General features: G+C 33.7%; 1 protein-coding gene across 3 annotated transcripts in view; it reads left to right on the top strand.

The window, feature by feature from the left end:
• KPNA4 (karyopherin subunit alpha 4) overlaps nucleotides 1-25,456 on the top strand; it is a 53,749-nt gene that overhangs the window by 719 nt on the left and 27,574 nt on the right. Inside the window, exons 2-3 of one of the 3 annotated variants that reach the window (XM_015586531.2) lie at nucleotides 220-341; nucleotides 24,866-24,910. In XM_015586531.2, coding sequence (XP_015442017.1) covers nucleotides 330-341; nucleotides 24,866-24,910 — 57 coding nt within the window. In that variant the 5' untranslated portion in view covers nucleotides 220-329. Of the gene's footprint in view, nucleotides 1-219; nucleotides 358-24,865; nucleotides 24,911-25,456 lie in introns of those variants that run through there. The other 2 variants (XM_025044190.1, XM_006908183.3) reach the window with 2 other exon arrangements.

Consider the following 25,456-nt stretch of genomic DNA (forward strand, 5'->3'; position numbering starts at 1 on the left):
CGGCAGCCGCGGAGATTCCGGCTCTAGCTCCGGCACCGGCGTCTGGCGCCGCGGGAAGGAGTGCGGTGGGAGGTGGGGGGCGGGGGAGGCGAGCGTGTGGCGACCGAGTGGGGCTCGGAACTTCCTTAGCGAGGCCCGAGGCGTCTCCACTTAAAGGCATTTTTTCTGGTCTTCCCGACTCCCGCTTTACCCTGCCTCCCCCCAATATCCGAACTACAGGAGTCAACTTCTCCGTTGAAAAAAACACCCCCGACGTGAGAGGCCATCCTGGTGATGCTAACAGTGCCTTCCTGCGGCCTGTGTTTTACTATGGATATAGCTGATTCAAGATGTGGCTCACGGTGTGCCCTCTTCCAGGCAAAGGATGCCCCTTATTTCAGCTTGTTCACAAATCTGTTTACCCCTTCTTGAGAGACCACCAGCTGCATTCTTACATATAAAGTCCAAAGGGTTATACAAAGCTGTCATCCTCTAGTCTACAGTATCCTTTCCCTCCACCTGCTGGTGGTGGTAGTGGGGGATGGGGTGGGCTATGGAATGGCACCGTCGCGTTTTATTATTTTAAGATAGGGTGAAAAAGACCTTCATTATATATAGCTGCTCCCGAGGTGCTGAGGCTACATAAAGTGGGTGGGGAAAATACACGCACGAGCGCGCGCGCGCACAAACACTCCCCATGGATTTTTGATAGAAGACTCTTCCCTTCAGTTTTAAGAGTCTAGGTAGAGTTTTTAATCCATTCTGCATCTAAATAAAAAGTTTAGCTTTTAAGAGAAAGTGGTCAAATAGTATTTTTTTTTATGTTGTTCTTCTGTACTTTGTTATACTGAGATCTTCAAATTCCTATCCCGTGTTTCTGAACTTTGAGCATTTGTTGATGTAGTAACTATATTTCTGGCTTTCCACAAAGCCATTTAATCTCTAAGGTAGTTTGTGCTTTCTTAGTGAGTTTCATAATTTGAAGGACTATTAAGTGGCTGGGGCTGGCCTGTTAATTCTCTGTTTTAATGTTAACATGAGACATTCTTGTGATCCTTTTTTTAATGAAAAAATTTTAACAGCTTTATTGAGAACTCACATGCTTTAGAAGTCACCATTTAAGTGTACAATTTGTGGTTGTCAGTAAGTTTATTATTTGTAATGTGATAATTTTTTTTACTAAGATGAATATTTAAAATGAAAAAATCATAAATGACAAAACTTAATAAATGCCACAGTTACAAAATCCAAAAAAATAGGAACTAGATGCTTGACAAAAATCGTTTTTCTTCCTTTATTTCTGGCAAAATTTTTTTTAACAGCTTCATTGAGACATAATTTTCATACCATACAGTTCACCCATTTAGATTAGAGTGGCTTTTGATGTTTTCACACAATTGTGCAACCATCAGTACAATCAATCTTAAAAATTTTTATCACTCCAAAGAGAAACCCAAACTCATTAGCAGTCACTCTTCATTTCCCAGTCCCTCATTATCTTTTCAGATTTGCCCATTCTGGACATTTCATGTAAATGGAGTTATACAATATGTGATCTTTTGTGACTGCCTTTCTTCAGGTTGTATAATGTTTTTAAAGTTCACACATGTAATAATGTATAAGTGCTTCACTCCTTTTCATGGCCGAATAATATTTCGCTGTTTGGATATACCACATTTTGTTTATCCAGTCATCAGTTGATAGACATTGCATTATTTCTGTTTTTAGCTATTAAGCATAATGCTGTTGTGAACATTCATTTACACATTTTCCTGTGTTTTCATTTCTCTCTGGTTGTATACCTAGGAGTGGAATTACTGGATCACAGGGTAACTTTATGTATAACCTTTTGTGGGACTGCCAAACTGTTCTCTGAAGTGATCCTTTTTAAATTGTTGGTCCCCTTACTGTGCACCTCTTATTACCTTAGTCAAAATAAGGTTAAGTGCTGACTATATTGTAACAATATTATAATATGTGATTTTTATAAGTAACTATAAATACACATTAGGCAGGGTTTTGTTTTGTTTTGTTTTTTTGTTTTTTGAGAAGTTCATAGTGCTTTATGGGCATTCTCTGCTAACTTTGATAACCCTGTATGTACATTAGGAATATTTTCACTTTTCTACCTAAGGAAATCACAAATTACTCTAATGGAAAGTTATACTTTATCCTCACTTCTGATTTACTCAAAGTCTTACATACTTGCAATGAGATGGAAACATCTTTTATTATCCTTAGAGAACACTAGAATAGCTTATTAGTGTGTTAATTATATATATACACGTATGTCCCTCAGGACACAGTATACCCATTTCCTCCGTCTCCAAATATAGTTACTATGTTTTACTACAACAGATTCTAAGAAAATACTGGTTTTTGGTTTGGTTATGACATTTATTTCATTGGGAGGTCTTTGGAAAGAAGTGTGGACCAGTGCTGTCCAATGGATTTTGATTAATCCAATATTTCCGAAATACCATGGTAACATATAATCAATGTAAACAAATTAATGAAATATTTTGTATTCTTTTTTTTTATACTAAGTCTTCAAAACCTGTCTTGTATCGAGCCTGTCTCAATTTGGACTAGCTACATTTCAGGTGCTTGCTTAATAGCTGCAGGTGTCTATTGGCTACCTTATCGGACAGCACAAAGAGGATAGCATTATAGAGTGAGGTAATTGCAGCATTTTTCAGTTTGCTCTAACATTGTTTGATTCAAAATTATGAAGAGTACAAAGTCATAGAGTTTAGTTTAATCTCTAATTTTGTGTGGGACCTTGGGAGAATCAGTTAGACTTAAGGCTCTTTCCTCTGTAAAACTAGAGGTTCTTGACATCTGCTTCATGAGTGTTATATAGATTAATATGTTAATGTTAGGAAGATGCCTAGCAGTTCTCCAAGCATTGTATCACCTTTAGTTTTTCTGTTTAGGAAGGAGATTTAATAGGATTCAGTGTAATTTTTTCTTAAACTCCTTTATTTGTAATTGGCTTTTTTCCTCTGTGTTCATTTATAACTTAAGTTGAACTTACAGTTAATGGCGAAAGTTTTTAAGGTAGAGATATGTCATTGCTCATTGAAGGGTAGTTTGGGCTGGGGCATTAGCGACCCTTCTAAAGTCATATTTTCAAAGTGTTAAAACTTTGTTAAAACTGACTCATAGCTTCTGATCTGATATTCATTCCTATCTTTCATTCTACCATTCTGATTCCTCTAAAATGTGGTCATGCTAACTTCTTGAAAAACATCAAAGAAGGCATATGTCAGTATCCATTTAAAATAATTTACAGAAACTCTCAGGTGATATTCAGTGCTTGGCTTTCATGCAGTGTGTTAGAGGATCATCATTATTAATTTGAGAATAGTAACCATAGAGAAGGTATGCACAATGCAACACAGGAAATGGGTAGTGACCAAACTTCAAATAAAAAATTTGTCAGAATAGGGCAAATTAAGCTCATTTGGTTTATGTATAGAAGTTCTCAGAGTATCCAGGTTGAATAGAGCATAAGTTATTTTTGAAGAATAATTAGATCTTAGAAAAACACAACTTTGAGGAAAAAAACATACCCTGAAAATAAAAGAATATTAAAATATATAACTGGAAACTTATGATTGTCCATTTAACATAAAATATCAAGTAAGCTTGAAGTTAAAAGAAAAAATATTTGCTTGGTTGGCAACAGTTTAATTAATTGATCAGCTATTAGAAAAATGATCAGCTATTGTGTCATTTAGAAATGGCCTTGGTGATTTGTTGTACTGTACAGAGTGAAAAGCATTGTTAAGCTATTAAGTCTTGTTAACTTTTAGAGACTGACCTCTCTCATCACAAATCTTGGAACATATCTACTATACTTAAAATAACTACTGTCTAATTTTTCATAGAGTAGTCCAAGCATGTGACAATATGTAATATTTGATAGCAATATAGTTGGGAATTAAATAATTGTTTTTGTGCTTCCTGCCAACTTTTCTGCTTTACAAGATAACCAATTTCACAATTGCTTCATTGGTATTTTCTTAGAGATATCAAGATGGATGTCTTTGTTTTTCATACTTACTAGTATTTCAAGTGAATATATAAGATTGGGAAGAATTGTAGGAATGATTTAGGTTTAAAAGAATGAAAGTACTTTAGAAAAAATGTGTAGGTAGATTTTAAACATTGATTCCTAATGCCTAATAGTGATTGTAGGTCCTTAAAATATTTTTTAAATGTTTACTAGGGCAGCATTCATCTATGTGAGACCTGTAATCAATGAGAGCTTGTCAAATCTAACTTTAAATGATGATTTTGGTCCTCACTGGTTTACTTTTGGAAGAGAGGAAAAATAGGATTGAAAGGAACTAACTCTTGAGTACTTGCTGTACATGCTTTTAATTGTATTCTCATTTTCTTCTTATAGAAGAAAAACTCAAGAGACTTAATAGCATAACATTCAAGGGAGTGATTTTAAATCAGGTGTGTGAAAGTCTATCCTGTTTATACTGTGTCATATTACCTCTCTTTTAACGTCTCATAGCCTTTGTAAGAGATCTCAAAGTTGACCAAAAGGTTATATGTAAAAGCACCCAGCATAGTCCATGTGGTATAATATTCAGTGTTATATGTGGTATAGTATTCAATGTTTCCTTTTTTTTTCCCAGAGAGATTTTTGGAAATTGTGTATCATTTGTGGGCTTTAAACTCCAGAGAAACACAATCCATGTACTATGCTTTACAGATAGGTTTACTAAAAGACAAGGCTGGGGAAGACTCCTTTTTTCTACAGTTAATGTGAGAACAATATTTATATTGGCACCTACTAAATAAGGACAACGTACATGTGCTTATAATGACCTTAGTTCAGAAGTCTTCAAAGCTTTGGAACTCAAGACCTGTTTATGCTGTTAAAAATTGAGGATCCTCAAAGAGCTTTGTTTGTGGATTTCTACCAATAGTTACCATTTTAGAAATTTAAAACTAATAATTTTAAAAATATTAACTCATAGATTGTTTAGATTGAAGTATATAAAGAATATCCACCTTCACACACAGTAAGCAGTTGGAAAGGGGAGGAATGTTTTAATACCCTTCAGATATTAGGGAAATTATTCTTTGATACTGTATCATAACTCCACAAATAGTTTCTTAAAGGTTAGTTGCAATGTGGAATCTGAAGCCACCTTAACTCTGTTACATTGACATCCATTGGTCTTTCTTGCACTTGGAATGTATCTTTTACTCAGACCCGATTTTGTAACATCATGTATTGGTCATTTGGAAAATATTTGCTTACCGAGTTATGTAGCTCTTCCAAATGCTGGCACACTTTATTATAGAATGAAAATTCAATTATTAGTGTCACTACATAGTTCATCAGAAAAATCTTAAATAGTGGGACTCTGTCAAGCTCATAGTGATAAATACAAGTTTTCCAAAATTCTTATTTTCACTTGAAAGCTCAAATTTTATCATTAGCAGCAAATACTGTAAGTTGTTTTCCTCAAAGCCATAAACTCACTTTGCTCGTTTTTGTGAGAACATCTGCCATACACTGTCTGAATGACCATGATTTGTCTGTCAGTCATTCTTTCAAGTAAAAATGATGTTTCATGAAAAAAGTAGCTAGTTCAATTCACAACTCACACAATCGCACAAATACTTTTTCCTTGAGACAGGCATCCTACTGCAGGAGTCGGTATGTTGCAAAAGTGGTTTATGTATAATCCCTACTTTATGGTTTATGTGTAATTCCTATTTTATGACAAAATTTTAGAAAGGGCCAGTTTTTCATCAAGGATGTTCTTACGTGAGCTGGCTTTTTTTTTTTTTAACTGAAATACAATGACTAATACTAATAAAACTTGGTGACATTGCCTTAATTCAAGCTAAAAGAACAGAAGTTTTACCTACTGCGTTGTATTGCAGTGCAAATGTTAACACAGTAAGAAAGTATTAGTAGTGATATTGTGAAAGTAGTTTTGATCTTGTCAACCCTCTGAAAAGGTCTCAGTTGTCCCCATAGAGGACACACTGAGAAGCACTGTCTTTGTTATTGTTGCTTCTGTTACTGGGGACTGTCTCTTTTAATTAATAAAGGCTCCTAAAAGGCTTTATAGTGTCACAGTTAAAGAACATGGACTATGGATGGAGTCACTTACATCTGGATTTGAACCCTGGTTTGTCCATTTAATAGTTAATGGAAATTAACCTAATTTTTCTAAACCATTTACATGCTTAACAGTTCCTATAATGCATATACAGAATGAAAAGAAGCTCTTTTTAGTTTACCAATTTGCTTCATCATACACTACCTCCACATAACCCCATGTGTTCTCTGTCAGAATAACATTTCGTTCACAGTTCCTTTTGTACCAGTGTGCACCATAATTAAATCGCATCACATGAATTGGGGAATGCTTCCTTTTTTCCTTCTTTAGCAGTCAAGTCAAAGCCTTCTTTTTCCTATGTGCTTCAACCAAATTGTTTCAAGTTTCTAACTTCATTTTTCTAGTCCTGTGTTGTAAGTGGGTTTGTAAATACTTCATGTAGATTTTGTAACCCAGAAAATAGCTCTAATTCTCACTATTTAGTATCCATAATGAGAACGATTTAAGGTCATAGACATTTGCTGGTAATACAAGATTAGCTTAATTATTTAAAATGCTAAACTTTTTTCTATTACTATTTACTATTAGAACAACATTTGATTAGCTTTCACTTTTACCCTAAATTTAATTTACATTCAACTGAAAAATTACGTTTTCAATAATGGTTGTATTTTGGCAAACCTGGAATTTCATTAAATTTTTGTTAACAAAAGTCAGAATCCTAAGATAATATGATGTTTCATAATTTGGTGATAGAATATGATTTGTTTTCTAATAAAAAAATGTTTATCTCAGTTTCCTTTTCTTCAGTGTAAATGTTAGTTGTCCAGTATCTACTCTTAATACTTGGTTAAGTTTTTATAGCATGTCTGTGGTTTCTTAAAGCAGGTGTTGTATAAAGTTATTTAGTTATAGTAGTTGTATCCTGAAAGCCTTACAGGTAGTTTCTACTTGGTCGTATTAAATGACCCTCTCCTGTTTGCCACGCATCCTATCTCTTTATCCTGGACCTTTTTAGCCATTTTCCCCAGCTGTTGGTGGTCCAGAAAAACAAGCAAAGATTTTTATTTAAAATTTTCAAATAATCGTTACATCATTCTTGGTTCTTTAGTAAGTATGAAACCTGGTATTTTCTGGTTTTCTTTAGGACAGCGGCTTTACGGATACCATAAACTTTTTTCCATAATTTTGGTATTGAAAGTTAGGTCTGATAGCTTTAGGCTGAAAGATCTGATTTTTTAATATTGTGTAGTTATGTTTTAGGGAACAGAAACCCAGCTCAATTAGTTTAAGCATAGTGGGGGAATCTGGGTCTCATAACCTGGTAAGTCCTGGCATTAATTATAAGAGTACTAGTGAAAGTCTAGAGAGGACTCTGATCAGTCAAGATTTGAATGCACCCTTACACCTGAATTAATCACTGTGGGCAGAGGAATATGGTGCTGTGATTGGCTAGGAAAAGGTCTTGTGCTATGTGTCCACCTGTGTTTATGTGCATGCACGTGTGTGTTGTAGATTGGGAAGGGTGTTGGTAACTCCACTTAAACCAGATTTGCCAAAAGAATTAAGAGTCCAATAGAGTAAGAAGAAAGGAAGAAGAAACTTATTGAGGACAAAATTATAAAGCACTACTATCCAGTAGTGTAGAATGTAGAATGGTTCCTTATTTTGCCTTTGAAAATTATATGGAGATGTTCATTGTATCGCAAATATATCTGTAGAATTGAGCCCATTGTTGATCAACTTTTTTCTCAAACATCTTACTTAAGTATTCACATTTTTTCCTATCAATATCTTGAATAATTTTCTCTTTTGTTTTCCATCTTTAAAACAGTATTATCTTTAAATGATGAAAAAGCTTATTTAGGACTTGTAAACAAGTAAAAAATAGGATCAACATCATTAGTCATTAGGGAAATAAATCTCAAAACCATAATGAGATACCCCTTCACACCTACCAGGATAGCTGTAAACAAAAGGACAGACAGTAAACAAGTGTTGGCGAGGATATGGAGAAAGTAGAACCCTCATATATGGCTGATGGTGCGGCCACTTCGGAATGCAGTTTGGCATAAACTCAAAAAGTAAACATGTGACCCAGCAATTCCACTCTTAGGTATAAACCTAAGAGAATTGAAAACAAGAGTCTGCACAAATCTTGTACATGACTGTTCATAGTAGCCTTATCCATAATAGCCAAAACATGGAAACAACTCAAATGTCCAGCAACTGATAAAAGGATAAACAAAATGTAGTACATTCATACAGTGGAGTATTATTCTGCCATAAAAAGTAATGAAGTACTGCTACATGTTACAGTATGGATGAATCTTGAAAACATAAGACTGCCTGAACGAAGCCACTCACAAAAGATCACATGTTCTATAATTCTTTTATATAAAATGTCTAGGATAGGCAAATCCATAGAGATGGAAAATAGATTAGTGGTTGCCAGGGCCTGGGACAAGGGAAAATGGGGAATGACTAGACTGCTAATGGGTATGCGGTTTTTTGTGGTGAAGAAGAAAATCTGGAATTAGATGATGGTGATTGATGCACAGCTTTTGAATGTACTAAAAACCACGAGTTGTGCACTATAAAAGGGCGAATTGTATGGTGTGTGAATTATATCTCAATAAAGCTGTATGTTAAAAAAAAAAAATAAACTTGCATAGCTTAAGTAAGTGGGGACTGTAACAACTTTCTACTACCAGAGGATCGTAGGTGAACGGACTCTTAATAGCACTTTTTTGCTGACTTCTGTGTCTACCCTCCCCTGTATAGAATTCATTTGTTCAGCTTCTGTGTCCAGGGTTCTTTTGTAAGCAGTGGTGATAGAGCAATGAATAACATAGGCTAAATTCCTATTTTCATAGTTTACATTCTGTCATGTCAATGTTTCTCAGATACTTGCTCTGAACTGATCCTGTGGGGGGTATTCAGCCACTGTAAGCTAGTGTAATAGATCCCTTATCTTTCTTTCCTAAACTCAAATTTACAATAAATAATATACCTCAAATTTGAAGGGAACGGACATCCTAAATGTTTGGTGTTCAGTAACTCTTCCCTTGAGATTTGTGGAAAAGCTGGGGTTTTTTGAAGACCTAGGATTGCATCTCATTAGCTGTACGCCATTAGGAAAACTTAATTTTTTTAGCTTCAATTTCTGTAAAATTAAAATCCTACCATAGTAGGTGCTTGTTTTGATGAAGCTTTTAAGAATGCAAGGAGCACTTGTCTTCAGACTAGGTCAAATAAGGGTGGGGTGTTAGGAAAATTAAGGAACCGTTTCTCGCATCCAAGATACTTCAGGTAGGAGTGTCTTGGTGGTAGAGATTCATGGATTTTGCTGTACTGCTCTGTCAGCCACTAACTTAGCTACTGTTTTATTTTTCCAGATACTGTCTTAGGCGTTATATTTGTGTTAAATTACTGAGAGAATCTGATTGAGCTAATAAATTCAGCCCAAGCTGAAACATTATTTTTACTGCTGGCCTTATAATGGTTTGGCTTTCTCCTTCACCCCTACCACCAGTCAGCTGTGATATTCGGTGTGGGGGTTAGGGGGGTCACATAATGCTGAACATCTTTTGCCTGCTTCTGCAGCAGCGTCCCTGGAAAGAGAAGTTTCTCTTAGGGTTGAATATTACATTATTTAGGTAATGTCACTCCACTCTTTTCTGTTAACTTTTTACTCACTTAAAATCTGGGACAAATCATTATTACCTGTTATCTCCACAGTGGTTGCCTTATTTCTACTATTGGCTCTTTTCTGTTTTATGAAATAACAAATATGGCTCTTTTAAAAAATAAAGTAAATTAAATCACACCTCTCCTCTGCTTCATTAGCTTCCCACCACATATGGCTTTCAAACTCCTTACTGAGATCTTAAAGGCCTTGCCAAATCTAGTTCCTATCTGTTCCTACCTCTCTGAATTTATTTTCTCCCTTAGTTACTATACTCATCTTTTAATCCCTCTAACTAATCCATGGATAGCCCTCTCCTCTTCAGGCCCTTCATACATGCTGCTTTTACTGTCATAATACCCTTCCCACTTTGCGTTAATCGTTAATCCCTTTACCTTCGTCCCCCTTTTTTTCACCCGTCTGGTTATTTCTCATCCTTTGAATCTTCAGTATCATTTACTTAGGCCATCCCTGAACAAGCTAATTGAAACCACCTATTGTTTTCCTTAAGAACACTGATCAGAATTTGTTAGTGTATTTATTCAATGTTAATTTCTCCCATCAGACCGTAAGTTCCCTGAGTCTGTGGACCTTGTCTATTTTGTACACCTCTCGTAATTCTTATCATAGAGTCTGGTATATTAGTGGCACTTAAGTAAATACTTGAGGGAGTTAAATGAAACTTAAAAAAGAACAGGAGCGTACTCTGATTACAATTTGTGACTAAATTAAATTTTCTAAGTCAAGTTTTCTCTCTTGAAATGGTGATGGCATGGTAATTATAGAAATTCTTTAGAAAAATGGGAAAATAAAATAATCAGCCATAATCTTACTGCTATTAATCTTTTAGAATGTTTTCTTTCTATTTATACATTTTTTCTAATATATTTGAACTTAATTTGGGTTCTCATGAAAATAGCTCATAGTTGATAACAGCAGAGTTTCTCAGCATTGGCACTATTGACATTTGGGGCCAGATAAGTCTTGGTCTGTGGACTTTACATTGTAGGATATTTAGCAGCATCCCTTGTCTCTGCTCTGATGCTAGTAGCACTGTGTTCCCCCAGTTGTAACAACCAAAATTTGTCTTCAGAAATTGTCAAATGTCCCAAGTGGCAAAATCATCCCAGGTGAGAAACACTGGAGCGAAAAAGAAATATTTTATTGCTAAAAAATGCTAACTATCATCTGAGCCTTCAGCAAGATATACTCTTTTTGCTGTTGAAGGGTCTTGCCTCAAAGTTGATAAGAATATAATATCTGTAAAGTGAAATAAAATGAGATATGCCTGTGTATGACCAGATTAATTCTTAACCTTTTTAGTTTATAATTCCCTCATCTGTATAACGTCATCTTAGACTCTTCTCCTGCATTTCCAGGTTGAATTTAAGCGTTCAGGCTTCAGTTAAGTTTTCCTTCATCATAACAATTAGTGTTATTCCTTTTATTGAACTTTTAGAGTAGTTATTTTGTACTCATATTTTGGCATTTCCACATGTAAGATGTTTTTACTTGTTATGTGTTTTATAGAGAAAAGAGTTGCAAAAAGATAAGAATGACTTACACACCAACAAATCAGATAACCTAGGTGAAATAGATAAATTGCTAGAAACATAATCTACCAAGACTGAATCATGAAGAAGTAGAAAATCTGAACTGACCTTTAACTAGTAAGGAGATTGAATCAGCAATCAGAAATCTCCAAGCAAAGAAAAGCCCAGGACTAGATGTTTTCACTGGTGAATTCTACCAAACATTTAAAGAAGAATTAACATCAAATTCCCCTCAGACTCTTCCAGAAAAACTAAAGACAAGGGCACACTGCCAAACTAATTCTATGAGGCCAGTATTACCCTGGTACAAATGCCAAACAAAGACACTACATGAGAAAACTGCAGACTGCTATTCCTGATGAATAGTATTGTAGAAATTCTCAACAAAATACTAGCAAACTGAATTCACCAGCATATTAAAAGATTATACACCATGACCAAGAAGGATTTATATTTTTGGAATGTAAGGATGGTTTAACATATGAAAATTAATGTAATATACCACATTAACTGAACAGACAAAACCACATAATCTCAATATAGAAAAAGCATTTGGCAGAATTCACCCTTTCATGATAAAACTCTCATCAAACTAAGAATAGAAGGAAACTATCTCAGCGTAATAAAGACCAAATATGAGAAGTCCAGCAGACATCATACTCAATAGTGAAGGACTGAAAGCTTTTCATGATCTTTTCAAGACCAGGAACAAGAAGGTGTGGATGCCTGCTTTCACCAGGTCTGTTCAACATGGTTCTGAAAGTCCTAGCCAGAGAAATTAGGCAAGAAAAAGATCTTATGTGTGGAAAACCCTAAAGATCACCACCGCCCCCCCAAAAACTGTTAGAAGAAATAAATGATTCAGCAAATTTGCAGGACATAAAATCAAAATACAGTAACAAGGAACAACCTGAAAAGGAAATGGAGAAACAAATCTATTTATAATAGCATCAAAAAGAATAAAATACTTAGGAATAAACAACCAATGAGGTGAAAGACTTTTACACTGAAAACTGCGAAATGTTGCTGAAAGAAAGAAAACACAAATAAATGGAAAGATCCTGTGTTAATAGATTGGAAGACTTATTGTTAAATGTCAGTGCTACCCAATGTGATCTACAGATTTAATACAATCCCCATCAAAATCCCTGCAGTGCTATTTGCAGAAGTAGAAAAATTCTTCCTAAAATTTTTATGCATCTTAAGGGATCCCGAATAGTTAATAGTTTCTCTTATTGAAAAAAGAGAAAGTTGGAGGTCTCATACTTCCCGGTTTTAAAACTCAGTACAAAGCTATGGTAATCAAAATACTGTGATATTGGCATAAAGTCAGACATTTAGACCAGTGGAATAGAATAGGGAGTCTAGAAATAAACCCTTGCATGTGTGGTCAAATGATTTTTGACAAGAGTGCCCAGACCAGTCAGTGGGAAAAGGACATTGGTGTTGGGAAAATTTGATATCCACAAGCCAAAAAAATGAAGTTAGACCCTTATCTAACAACATATATAATAATTAACTGAAAAGGATCAAGGACCTAATGTAAGACCTAAAACAATGAAACTCCTGGAAGACACCAGAGACATAGCTAACAAAAGATAACTGAACTACATCAAACTTTAAATTTTGTGCATAAAAGGACCTAATCAACATGGTGAAAAGGCAACCAGTGAAGTGGGCGAAAATATTTGCAAATCTGTTATGTGGATGATATCCAGAATATATAAAGAACTACTATTCAACAACAACAAAACAACCCTATTTAAAAATGTTCAAAGTATTTGAATAAACATTTCTCCAAAGAAAATATACAGATAGCCAAGAAGCATATGAAAAGATCCTTAACATCACAGATCATTAAGGAAATGCAGATCAAAACCACAACGAGCCCACCTCACACCCATTAGGCCATCAACTAAAAAATAAAATAACATGTATTGAATGTGGAGAAGTTGATACACTTGTATACTGTTGGTGAGAATGAAAAATGGTGCAGCCACTATGGAAAACAGTATGGTAGTTCCTCAAAAAATTTAAAATAGAATTATCATATGATCCAGCATTTCCACTTCTGGGTGTATACCCAAAAGAATTAAAAGGGAATCAAAAAGGTATTTGTACACTTATGTTCATAGCAGCATTATTTACAGTCGGCAAAAGGAAGCAATCGAAGTTCTTCAGTGGGTGAATGGACAAACAAAATGTAGTATATACATAAAATGGAATATTATTCTAACTTAAGGAAGGAAATTCTGGCACATGCAATATGGCTGAACATTGAGGACATTATGCTAAGCCACAAAAAGCAAATACTGTGCGAAATTCTAGAATAGTGAAATTCTTAGAAACAAAAAGTAGCTTGAAGATTGTTGTGGGAAGGGGGAAATAGGGAGTTTAATAGATATAGATAGAGCTTTAGTTTTTTTCAGATAAAAAGTTTTGCAGATTGGATGCACAGCACTGTGAATGTACTTAGCACTACTGAACTGTACACTTAAAAATGGTTAAGGTGATATTAGGGTATGTGTATTTTACCACAATTTAAAAGAAGAAAAAAAACAACACCAGATGCTGCAGAGAATGTGAAGCAACAGGAACTCTCATTCATTGCAAGCAGGAATACAAAATGTTACAGCCACTGCGGAAGACAGTTTGGCGGTTTCTTACAAAACTGAACATACTCTTAACCATATAATCCATTAATCACACTCTTTGGTATTTATGCAAATGAATTGAAAATTTATGTCCACACAGAACAACTTTATTCATAATTGCCAAATTTGGACGCAACCAAGATGCTTTTCAGTAGATTAATAGATAAATAAGGTGTGGTACATTCAGACAATAAAATATTATTCAGCCCAAGAAGACATAAGCTATCAAGCCATGAAAAGACTGGGAGAACCTTAAATATGTATTATTAAGTGAAAGAAGCCAATGCAATAGCATACTTACTGTATGAATCCAACTATATAACGTTCTTGAAAGAGCATAACTATAGAGGTAAAAGTAAAAGATCAGTGGTTCCCAAGGTTTATAGGCAGAGTACAGAGGAATGTTAAGACATTGAAACTAATCTGTATGATATTACAATGGTGAATACATTTGCCAAAATACACCCTAATATAAATTATGGACTTTGGGTGACGATGTATCAGTGTAAGTTCATCAGTTCTAACAAATGTACCACTCTGGTGTGGAATATTGATAGTGGTGAAGGGAAAAGAAATATGTGGGAACTCTCTGTACTTTCTGTTCAGTTTTGCTATGAACTTAAAACTGCTCTAAAAAATAAGGTATTTTTAAAAAGATGGATGGCATGATATTCATGTAAAATTCTTAAATATATGAAATTTATAGATGTGGTGACATGCAGTAAAAACACCCATAAGAGTTAAGCATATTCAAAAAAGTGGTTGCTTCTGGGGAGAAAATAAAGGGGAAGAGGGAGAAGGTTGAGGTGTGTGTGAGATTTTAGTAACATCTATAACACTTTGACATTTTTATTTTTAAAATTAAAGTGAATATGACATTTAATAATACATGGGCATCAATGACTCTATACTTTTTTAGGTATTGGACATATGGTTGAAAGTTTTAATTTAAATTCATTCTTGTAGAAGTGATTAATTAGGAATATATATATGTTAAAATGCAGTCTACCCCATTGACTCAGTATTAATAGAGGGGAACCCTTATGGCCAGTTTACACAGATTTAGTCAGTGTTGTCTGTTGTCCCAGAAATATTATGACATAGTCAGAAATGGGACTTTGCTGAGTGACTTAAGAAAAAAAGAGCTAGAGTGGGTTTTGTTTTTATTTGAAGAAATCATGTTTTGTACATACCGTAGCTCGCTTTTCTGTAACTTAACTCAGGTACAATACTATAGCACGGTAAATGAGAACGTGAGTTAAAAGCTCTAAGTCTTGAGTAGTATTTTTAAGTTTATTTAGTGTCTAGGGATGGGAATACATGGTAACAGAAACAGACCAGAATTCATAGTAGATGGGGGAAAATATTGGAACCTTTGTTTGTCTAATGCTGTTTCGCTGTGTTAAAATACTTTATGAATAAGTGAATATTCAGTAATCCAGTGGTTCTCAGTCCTAACGTTATTTGACCTGTCAGTACCATTTGATATAGTTAATTATACTTCCTTGAAAAAAATAAATTTTTTTGCTCGATCTTAGATTTACACAGATTTCTTTGCCTTCTCTCTCATTGACTGTTCTTTCTTGGTCTCCAACCTTTTAATTTTGGAGTGCTTAAAGTTAATTCTCATTCCATAGGTAATCCCATCAGAGCTCCTGATTTTCAATACTGTTTATACACTGCCAACTTTCTAAACTGGTATTTTTAGTCCTAACCTCTTCCTTGAAATCTAGACTCAGTTGACTACTTGACATCTCATTTTGATTCGTTATAAGCATATTAAACTTAACATATTCAAAAGTGATATTATTCCCCAGACTTGTTAATCATTCAGTCTGCCCCATCTCAGTAAATGGCAGTTCCATCTTTCAGTTGCTTGGGCCAAAAACCTTCTTTCACAGTCCTGTCCAGTCCAGCATTTTTCGGTTCAATCTTCAAAATATATCCAGAATCCACATCTCATGATCTCAACTGCTATCACTCTGGTGGTCCAAGCTATTATCTCTTACCTGGAGTACTAGTTATCATGCTCAGAACCCATCAGTGGCTTTCTATCTCAATGAATAAATGCCAAAATCTTTACAGGGCCGTCCACTTTCTACTCCTCTTTGTTCACTGCATGTCACCTACCCTGGACTCCTTGCCTTACCTTTTCTTCTCATGTCTGAGCCCTTTTTACTTGTTAATCCCTCTACCTTGAATACTTTCTGCCAAATATTCACATGGCTTGCTTGCAAATATTAAAAGAGATCTTAAAATTATTCCTCCTCTTGACTTTATATTTTTTCTCCAGTGTTTATCACTAACATACTGTATATTTTAGTTTTATTTATCGTCTCTCCCCACACTTAAAATGTAGGTTCCATGAAGGCAGGGATTTTTGTTCCCTACTGGACTCTTAGCACTGAGAACATTTTGGCACATAGGTGATCAGTAAACATTTGTTGGGCTAAAGAGTGGCTTTCTATGTAGATGTACACATCTGTTTAGAATGTAAGCACAACTAGAGTTACGCTTTTTAAATGGTGCTTTAGTAAAGTAATTCAATAAATTGGCTTTTTTTAAAACTTCAGTTACAGTTGACATTCAGTATTTTATATTAGTTACAGGTGTACAGCAGAGTGGTTAGACATTTTTATAATTTATGAAGTGATTCTCCCTGTTTAGTCTAGTACTCACCTGGCACTATACATAGTTATTACAATATTACTGATAATAATTTGCCTTTTAATGAAGATTTTTCTATTGCTTATGTTGAAGTCTTTGAATATAAGTTCACAAAGAGAATATTTTGAAAATAAAAAGAAGGAAAGGTAGCTTATTTGAAGAGATATATAACAGAACATAGACCTAGGATGAAAAGGTAGGGTAGGGTAATGTAGTGTAGTATAAACAGCATTGGACTGGGGCCAGGATAATCTGATCCTTGCTATTGGGGAAGTCACTGGACTTCGGTTCCTTTCTTTATAAAATGAGATAGTTTAAGTGATTTCTTTTCAGTTGAAAACCTTATAATGCTATTTGTGTAGATTTTTCTGTGACAAAACCATGAATTTGAGTTATGTTCATATACAAAGAAAACATTCCTTAATCTCTCGCATATTTCATTTTATTCTGTTATTTTATAAATGGAAAAAAAGAATTATTTTTTCTCATCTGAGAAAGTATCAGATAAGCAGAGAAATCAGATTTCTTTAGCAATGATGTAAAGCTTGAGCTCTACTGACTTAATTTGGTTGAATCTCATTTTGTTTCTTATTCTCTGTAATTTTTCCCAGTGTCTTTCCCACGTGTTGAGTTTTTTTCAATCTGTCCTTCAGTTACTTCCTGAAATTTTATTTCCTTTGTAAAGTACTCAAATCATTTGAAGAGAAATGATCTTTCTTGCCAGCATTTGATCAGTCCCTTATAATCCATTAACTCTAAAAGGTAAGGGAGTGCCTTCCCTTTTGCTCATATAAAACATAATTATGAATTTGTTTACTATAACAGATTTTTCTATGTTGTCCTTAATCACGTTCTATAAGTGATTCTGAAAGTTTACCTTGGCAGCTTTTTTCATCTCCGGGAGGTTATATGTGTCTCACCAAACCTACGGTCATTTCTTAAGCATTTTTTTTCCCCTACCAGGAACCTCCTTGCCCGCGCGCGCGCGCGCACACACACACACACACACACACACACTGTTACAATTTAAGGCAAAAAAAGGTGCAAAATGTGAAAACACTAAGCAGCTATACCAGAGCCACAAAATAGCTCTTCATTATTTACAATTTTGAGCTATGGCTTTTTCAGGATTTTTAGCATAGAAGTTATTGCCATGCACAGTAACTTGTACAAATGGCAATTAAATATTCTTTAACATTGTTTTTGGAAGTTGATAAAACTGATGCAATTTTTGAGGCATAAAAGATCTGTTTAATTCTGTCACTTTACAGATGAGTGAATTATTGCCCTAAAACATATAACTTGCCTAAGATTGTGTTAAATGTAGAGCTGGAACTTGTAGAGTAGTAAAGCCATATAGTAGTAACTCTGAGGAGGAGATATATATATGAGTGCACATATTTTATCCTGTACTGTCTATCTATCCATACACACACCACACCTCTTGTGTAAGATAGGCGAATATAGAAAATGCAGGAAATTCCACTTTTTCTTGTTCTTCATATGTTTATTTTCTAACTTTTCCCAATAGATATAACTTGAATTTAATACATTTCCCTATTGCTTCAATATGAGTGGATAATGGAACTCTAGTGTAATCCCATTCCTTGGAGTTAACAACTGTTAACAGTTGCTTACATTTTTGTCATTTTAAAATTATATTCTTGCTAATAAGTTTCAGTGCTTATAATTTAGATGTGGATCATTTTAAAGCATGGTATCTATAGACTAGAATTATTTCTTAAAACTGCCCACTATCCTTGCCAAACTTAAATCTGGCCTTCTCTGAATTTACTTTCAAATTCCTTTAATCATCAAATCTTTTTACTCATTAAAGAACTTGATTCTGCTTATGAAGACTTTTGCTCGTCACTAGTAGTGCTAATTAAAACTTTATTACCACTATTAACAAATACTATCTCTTAGAAATAAATCCACAATATTTAACAATAAGCATTCAGAATTTCTGTTTTATCGTCATAAATGTAAAGTTGGGATTTATTTGCTAGTCACATGCAATTTGACAACATATATACTATTTGGCAAAGGCATGAATAAGCACTGTGATGGCTGCTGCAGAAGAGATCAAGTGTAGATGAAAGGAGAGAGAAATAGGAAAGGAATGGGAAAACAGGCTTTCATAGTTATATATTTTTAGCATTTAGTTTACCATATTTATTGGATTGAACAACTATTATATTTACCAGGTATGTGTAGGATGCGATGACTATTTGGGTTGAAAACACCAGTAACTCACTTTTCTCTGAAAATGTGTCAGTTAACTTTTCGTGACATCGATTTGGCTCCTTGTCTACCTTTTTTCATTCCTGAATTCTGACATTCTTCAACAGATCCTGCAAATGCAATCTTTTATAATTCTCTCTTTTTGTTATATTTTCTACCTGGAATGCCTCGCTTTAAATGAATTCCCACTTAGTCTTAAGGAAGCAGCTTACATTTCACCTTTATTACTTAGTCTCTCTACTGTCAAAAGCAGTATGCACGTTATAACACATTATATTTATTAAATGAGTAAAATTAAGTAACATTTAGAATGGTATTTGGCAACCAATGTTTTCTAAATGTTAGGCCTTATTACTACTTTATCATATTTCTGTGTCATAAGAGTACTACCTTGTTAAGGCTTTGGATATGCTATGTCTTGTCAATTTTTGTACTTTTTAGTGCTTAGCATATAGGTGATTAATTAATATTTGAATGATTGCGTGAATGCTTTCCAGCAGGCTCTAAATAGTAAATAGTAGTAATCCATATTACTACTATATGAGGAGGAGAAGATGCATATATGGATATATATACCTTTTTAAAATTACTTTATTGTGATATAATTTACCTTGCATAAAACTTACCTATTTTAAGTGTACAATTTAATGGTTTTTAGTAAATTTTCAGAGCTATGCAAACATTGTCACAATCCAGTTTTAGAATATATTTCATCACTTCATAGAAGATCTTATGCCTGATTAATTTTAAAAATTCTTACTGTCTTTGTTTTTTGTGCTATAACCTAAGGATTAACATTCATAGAGTATGAATGACAGGCTGGATGAAATAAAATTAAAGCATTATATTCCTTATCTTTTGTATGACTAACTTTAGAAAGAACTTCTTTAAATATTCTCTAGCGAGATTGAGTCCTTACTGATCTAAACCCAAACTTTTACTCAAAAAACTTTAAAACATCCAGATTTCATTCACTTTATTTTTTTAAAATTTATTGGGGCAACATTGGTTAACAAAATTATATAGATACAATTCAGTAATACGTCATATATTACATCATATATATATTGCATTATGTTCACCACCCAAAGTTAAATTTCCTTCTGTCAACCATATATTTGACCCCCTTACCTTTGTCTACCTCCTCCCTACCCTTCCCTTTGGTAAACATTAAACTGTTGTCTGGGTCTGTGAGTCTGTTTTTCTTGTTCATTTCTCGCTTTCAATTTTATATCCCACATATGAGTGAAATCACGTGGTTCTCAACTTTTTCTGTGTGACCTATTTCAGTTAGCGTGATAATTTCAAGAATCATCCATGTTGTTGCAAATGGCAGTGTTTCATCTTATGTCTGAGTAATATTCCATTGTGTATTATGTACCAGTCTTCTTTATCCCATCATCTCTCAAAGGGCATTTTGGTTGTTTACATGTCTTGGCCACCGTGAATAATCAGTGAATATTGGGGTGCATATATCTTTACATATAAATGTTTTCATATTTTTTAGAGAGATACCCAGAAGAGGGATTGCTGGGTTATATGATAATTCTATTCTTAATGTTTCAAGGAACCTCCTTACTGTTTTCCATAGTGGCTTTACCAGTTTACATTCCCACCAGCAGTATATGAGGGTTTCTTTTCTCCCACAACCTTTCCAGTGCTTGTCCTGTTGATGAAAGCCATTCTGACAGGTGTGAGGTAGTATATCATTGTGGTTTTGATTTGCATTTTGCTCATAGCTAGTGAAGTTGAGCATCTTTTCATGTCTGTTGGCTCTTTATATATCTTCTTGGGAGAAGTGTCTATTCAAGTCTTCTGCCCATTTTTAATTGGATTGTTTGTTTGTTTGTTGTTGAGTTGTATGAGTTCTTTGTATATTTTAGATATTAGCCCCTTATTGGAGGTGTCGTTTGCAAATATCTTCTCCCATTCAGTTGGTTGCCTCTTTGTCTTGTTGATGGTTTCTTTTGCTGTGCAGAAGCTTTTTAGTTTGATATAGTCCCATTCATTTATTTTTGCTTTTACTTCCCTTGTTGTTGAGGTCAAATTCATAAAATCCTTTTTAAATCCAACACCCATGAGTTTAGTACATAAGTATAAGACCTGCAACAGTAAATTGGAAAGAAGAAATCATTCAGTTTATTATCATATCATTATGTCTTAATAGTTTTTAGAGTTTTAAATAAAAACTATAGATTAGTAAAAAGTAACTTGGAAATTAAATAGCCACTAATTAGAAATTAAATAACTATAATTTGGAAAGAAAGCACTACAGCTATACCCCATTAGAGCAGAGAAAGTGTTTAACCCCTAGAACCTAGCACAGTGGTGGACACACAGTAATTTTTTAAATTAAAAAACTGCATTTTTTAGGTAGAAGTAGCATTCTATGTTCTAAAAGATTCACTTGTTTGAATTTTTTAACATCATGTCTTATTTTGCCCAAATTTAGAATTTTGTAAATGTATTACAAAGAAATATAAATGTATCAAAGAAATATAAAAGTTCTGTTTTATAAATAAAATGTAATGGGAAGAAAGAAATTTGGGGTATAAATATATAGGCATTAAATATGCAGTAGTTGTTTTGGATTTATTTCATAGTTTTATTAAAAAGTAGTTAAAGCCTATATACCTTAATCCTGCTTTTTTAGTTGAAGTAGTTACAAAAACTTTTAATTCTTAGACTAGAAATATCTCTGTCCTTCGGAAGTCTACGTTTTATTGGACAATCTGTTAAGTAGTGGATTTTACAGATTTAATTTCTTTCGTGAGACATAGGACATAATTTTTTCGTTATCGTTTACTTAGAGTTATTTGTTGTTTTTATATTATGATACACTGCAAAGCCCATTGTCTGGATAATTGTACTTTTTCAGTGTGAACCATAGTCTCTAAAATTGGCTTGAACTCTCTTTCAAGACTTCTGAAAGAAAATGTGCCTCAGTGGTTAATTGGCTTTGTATGAGACTGTCTGAATTCTGATCCTGGCTATCCCACTTCTACTTATGTGGCCTTTGGCCAAGTAATTTAATTTCTCTAAACCTCAGTTTCCTTATTTGTAAAAAGAAATATTTCTTATCTCTTAAGGCTCTAATGATTAAAATAAATGAATGTTGAAACTCATATTGTAATACTTGACTAATTATTTTTATTCATTTTGCAGCCTGTCTTACTTATTAGTATATTTTTAAATTGAGTCATAGTATTTTTAAATTCCTGCCTGTACCAAAGCTCAAATGATCACCAAAGTATCACTTAACAATAGAATAAATTAGTTTGGTCAAAAATTGGCATAAAGATTTCTTCACATATAAGATTAGCCAGTACATTTTGAGAAGGAGTAATACTTATTCTTTATATAGAAAACTTCTAGTGAGGGAGGAGGGCACCAATAAGCAAATTAAGTTATATATAATACATAAGAATGTGATAAGTAGTATTGAGAAAAATAAAGCAGGGAAGAAGAATAGAGAGTATCCAGATGGAGAGGTGCTAGATGGTTAAGAAGGGGGAAGCCTTACCATGGAGGTGATATTTGGAAGACTTGAAGATAAGAGGGAGTAAGCACTGCTTGTAGTGGGGGAAGAGCATTACGTTCTAAGGAAATAGCAGTAGCAGTAATAATAATAGCTAACACATACTGCTACATGCCACTTACATATATTGATTTATTTAACCTTTAAAGTAATCCTATGAAATAGGCATTTTTATAGATGAGGAAACTGAAGCATAGAGAGCTAGTAAGTAGTATGACTAAAAACTGAAGTCAAGCAATTTGGCTCTGGAGTCCATCTTCTTTGGAGTTGCTGTGTAGGGTATTAGTGAAGGCTTTAGGGAGTATTTCCATTGTGTTAAAGGGAGAGCAGAATTAGAATTCAGCAGAATGAGTGGAGAGAATGATAGGAGCTGAGGTCTGAGTGGTGGTAATTGAGGAGGGTAAAGAATTTTTATAAGATGTTATTTGAGCCAAAACTGATGACAAGAAGCAGAATCTCAAGTGCTCCAGTTAATAACAGTTTGCAATTTCTTGGAATTAAAGTGGGAAAATAAGATTACGTGAAGGTGGGAGAAAGCAAGGCGGGGTTGGATTACAGGATCCTTAACAAGATTATGTGCTCTGTTAAGGATGGTTATGCCTTTGATGGGTATTACTTCTGGCATTTCAAAGGTGTATTACCAAAATTCACAGAAATAGTTTTTGTTTAAGGCAAAGATAAACTTTTTACTAAAAAAGTTACGACTACCCACCACAACCTGCCAAGTTAGGAATTTATCATGAGATCATCCCGTGAGGTTACTTTCTGTAGAAAACCCCTTTTCTGCCCACACTTCACTTAATAAAGTAGCTATAAAACCTCAGTATTTATTAAAGTTACCTATGACTTTGTTGCCACCAATAAAAATCACATTATTATTATTGTCAGATATGAAATAACATTTTTTATCATTAATTTGAAATTATGGTAGTCATTAGACCTACTGCTACATCCATTTAATGTGATAATGAAATCCGTATATTGTCATTTGTGTTTTCATATTTATGTATTCTGACAACTATCAACATAATTGGTTTTCTTTGTTGTAATCTTACACATTTATCTTCTGTATTTAAAAACACTATCTGAGAAGATATCCATTGATTTCACCAGTCTCCCAAAGGAGTCCATGGAACACAAAAATTAAGATTCCCTGTGAGGATTACTTTGGTTGCTATGATAAGAATGGACTGGGAAGGAAAATGGAGGACAAGAGTAGGAGGGATACAAGTTAGGAGAGTTCTGCAATAATCTAGAACAGCGATAATAGTAAATTGGACCAGTGATATGTAGTTGGATTTCAGATAAACTTTGAAAGTTGAACTAATAAGATTTGCTAACATCGAATGTGTAATTTGAGAGAAAAGAAGAATCAAGGATGGTTCCAAGATTTTTGGTCTGTGCAACTGGAAGGATGGAGTTGCCATTTTATGAAATTCTCTTTGACCTTATTATAATACTGAATTAATACTTGGACCTTAGTAAAACTGGATATATCCTAATATTTTTAAACAAGAACATAAAGTATCTTATAAAAAACAAAGGTACAAAGAATAAAAGAACTCATAATCTTACTCATATAAACCATATGAGATGGGATAAAATACGTGTTTGTTAAAGATCAAAAGTTTGGATTTGGACATAAATTTGAGATAGTTATTAGATATCTATGTATTTATGATTTACTCTTTCCACTTAATATGTCTTGGCATGTGCAGTCATTAGAATGAGGTGAACTCAAACATAGAAAGAACTTGAACTTTGACTGTTTTATAGTGAGAATGTATCCATGTGTTAGGTGACTTTAAAATGAGAAAAACATGTTTAAAAATAAGATATGGTTTCAGTACATGATAGAATAGTTATGTGGTTATTAGGAAGAAAGAAATAGATCTGCATATGCCACCATGGAAGATCTCTAAAATCTATAAATAAAGTTAAAATAAGGCGAAGAACAGAATAAATACATAAGTGTGTCAGAATCACAGTAAATCTAATAGTGTTTATTTTTAGAGAAAAAGACGGGATGAGCAGAAAGGCTCCTCACCTTTTTTCCTAAAGCAATTGAATTTACTAACCTTGTACATGTTTTACTTTTTAACTTGTCTTGGTTTATATGGGGGATGAGATTATTGGTTCTTTTATTCTTTGTATCTTTTATATTTTTAAAGTTCTTACGTTATAGTTTTTTAAATTTATGATATTCAGTATTATAGATCTGTTAATTTCAAAGAGATTTTCAGTATTTGAGAATACGAATGTGAAATGAAGATAGAAAATCTTCTGTATAATGTGATCTTTATTATAAGTAAAATATGACCTTATTACTTATATGACTACAAAAAAAGATAAGAGGTACATCAAAATGTTAATAATGGTTTTCTTTGTGCGATGGAATTTGAGATGATTTTTTAAAAATGTTTTTCTTTAATTTCTTGTAGACTATGAGAAGACAACGAAATGAAGTTGTAGTTGAATTAAGGAAGGTAAGTGATTAATATTGGGTACTTCTAAGCATCATTCTAACAACATTACAGCACATATAGAAGATACCAAGTGTATATTAAATCTCAAGTGCTTAGTATTTTTTTCTTTTGAAAACTGAAAGATTTTGACTAAATTTGACAAGCCATTGAAGTTGCCAAGATATATCTTGACCAGTATCCAAAAACAGAGATAAACAAGTTATCAGATGATTTTTTTCTTCTGCAATTTGTAATGATTTACATAAAGTATAAGTCATAGGTATTCAGTTATACTAAATAGTTCTGCTACTTACACCCCGAAAAGAGCTTGTTACTTATAAATTTCATCAACTTTTCAGATATTAAAGTTGTTGAGAATATCTTTTAAATTTGTCCCAAACGTTTTAAGTGAAATTCAAGTGGGCCTTGATTTTTGTTAAGGCAATGTTGATTTTTTTTTTGTCTGATTTAGAACTGCCCAACTTTTTTACTTTGTTTTTAGGTGATAAAGAGAAGCCTCCAGATGAATTTTAAAAGTTTAGTACTTTTAAATAAATATATGTGTTT

The sequence above is a fragment of the Pteropus alecto genome, unplaced genomic scaffold (genome assembly GCF_000325575.1).
Source record: "Pteropus alecto unplaced genomic scaffold, ASM32557v1 scaffold81, whole genome shotgun sequence".
Taxonomy (NCBI): Eukaryota; Metazoa; Chordata; class Mammalia; order Chiroptera; family Pteropodidae; genus Pteropus; species Pteropus alecto.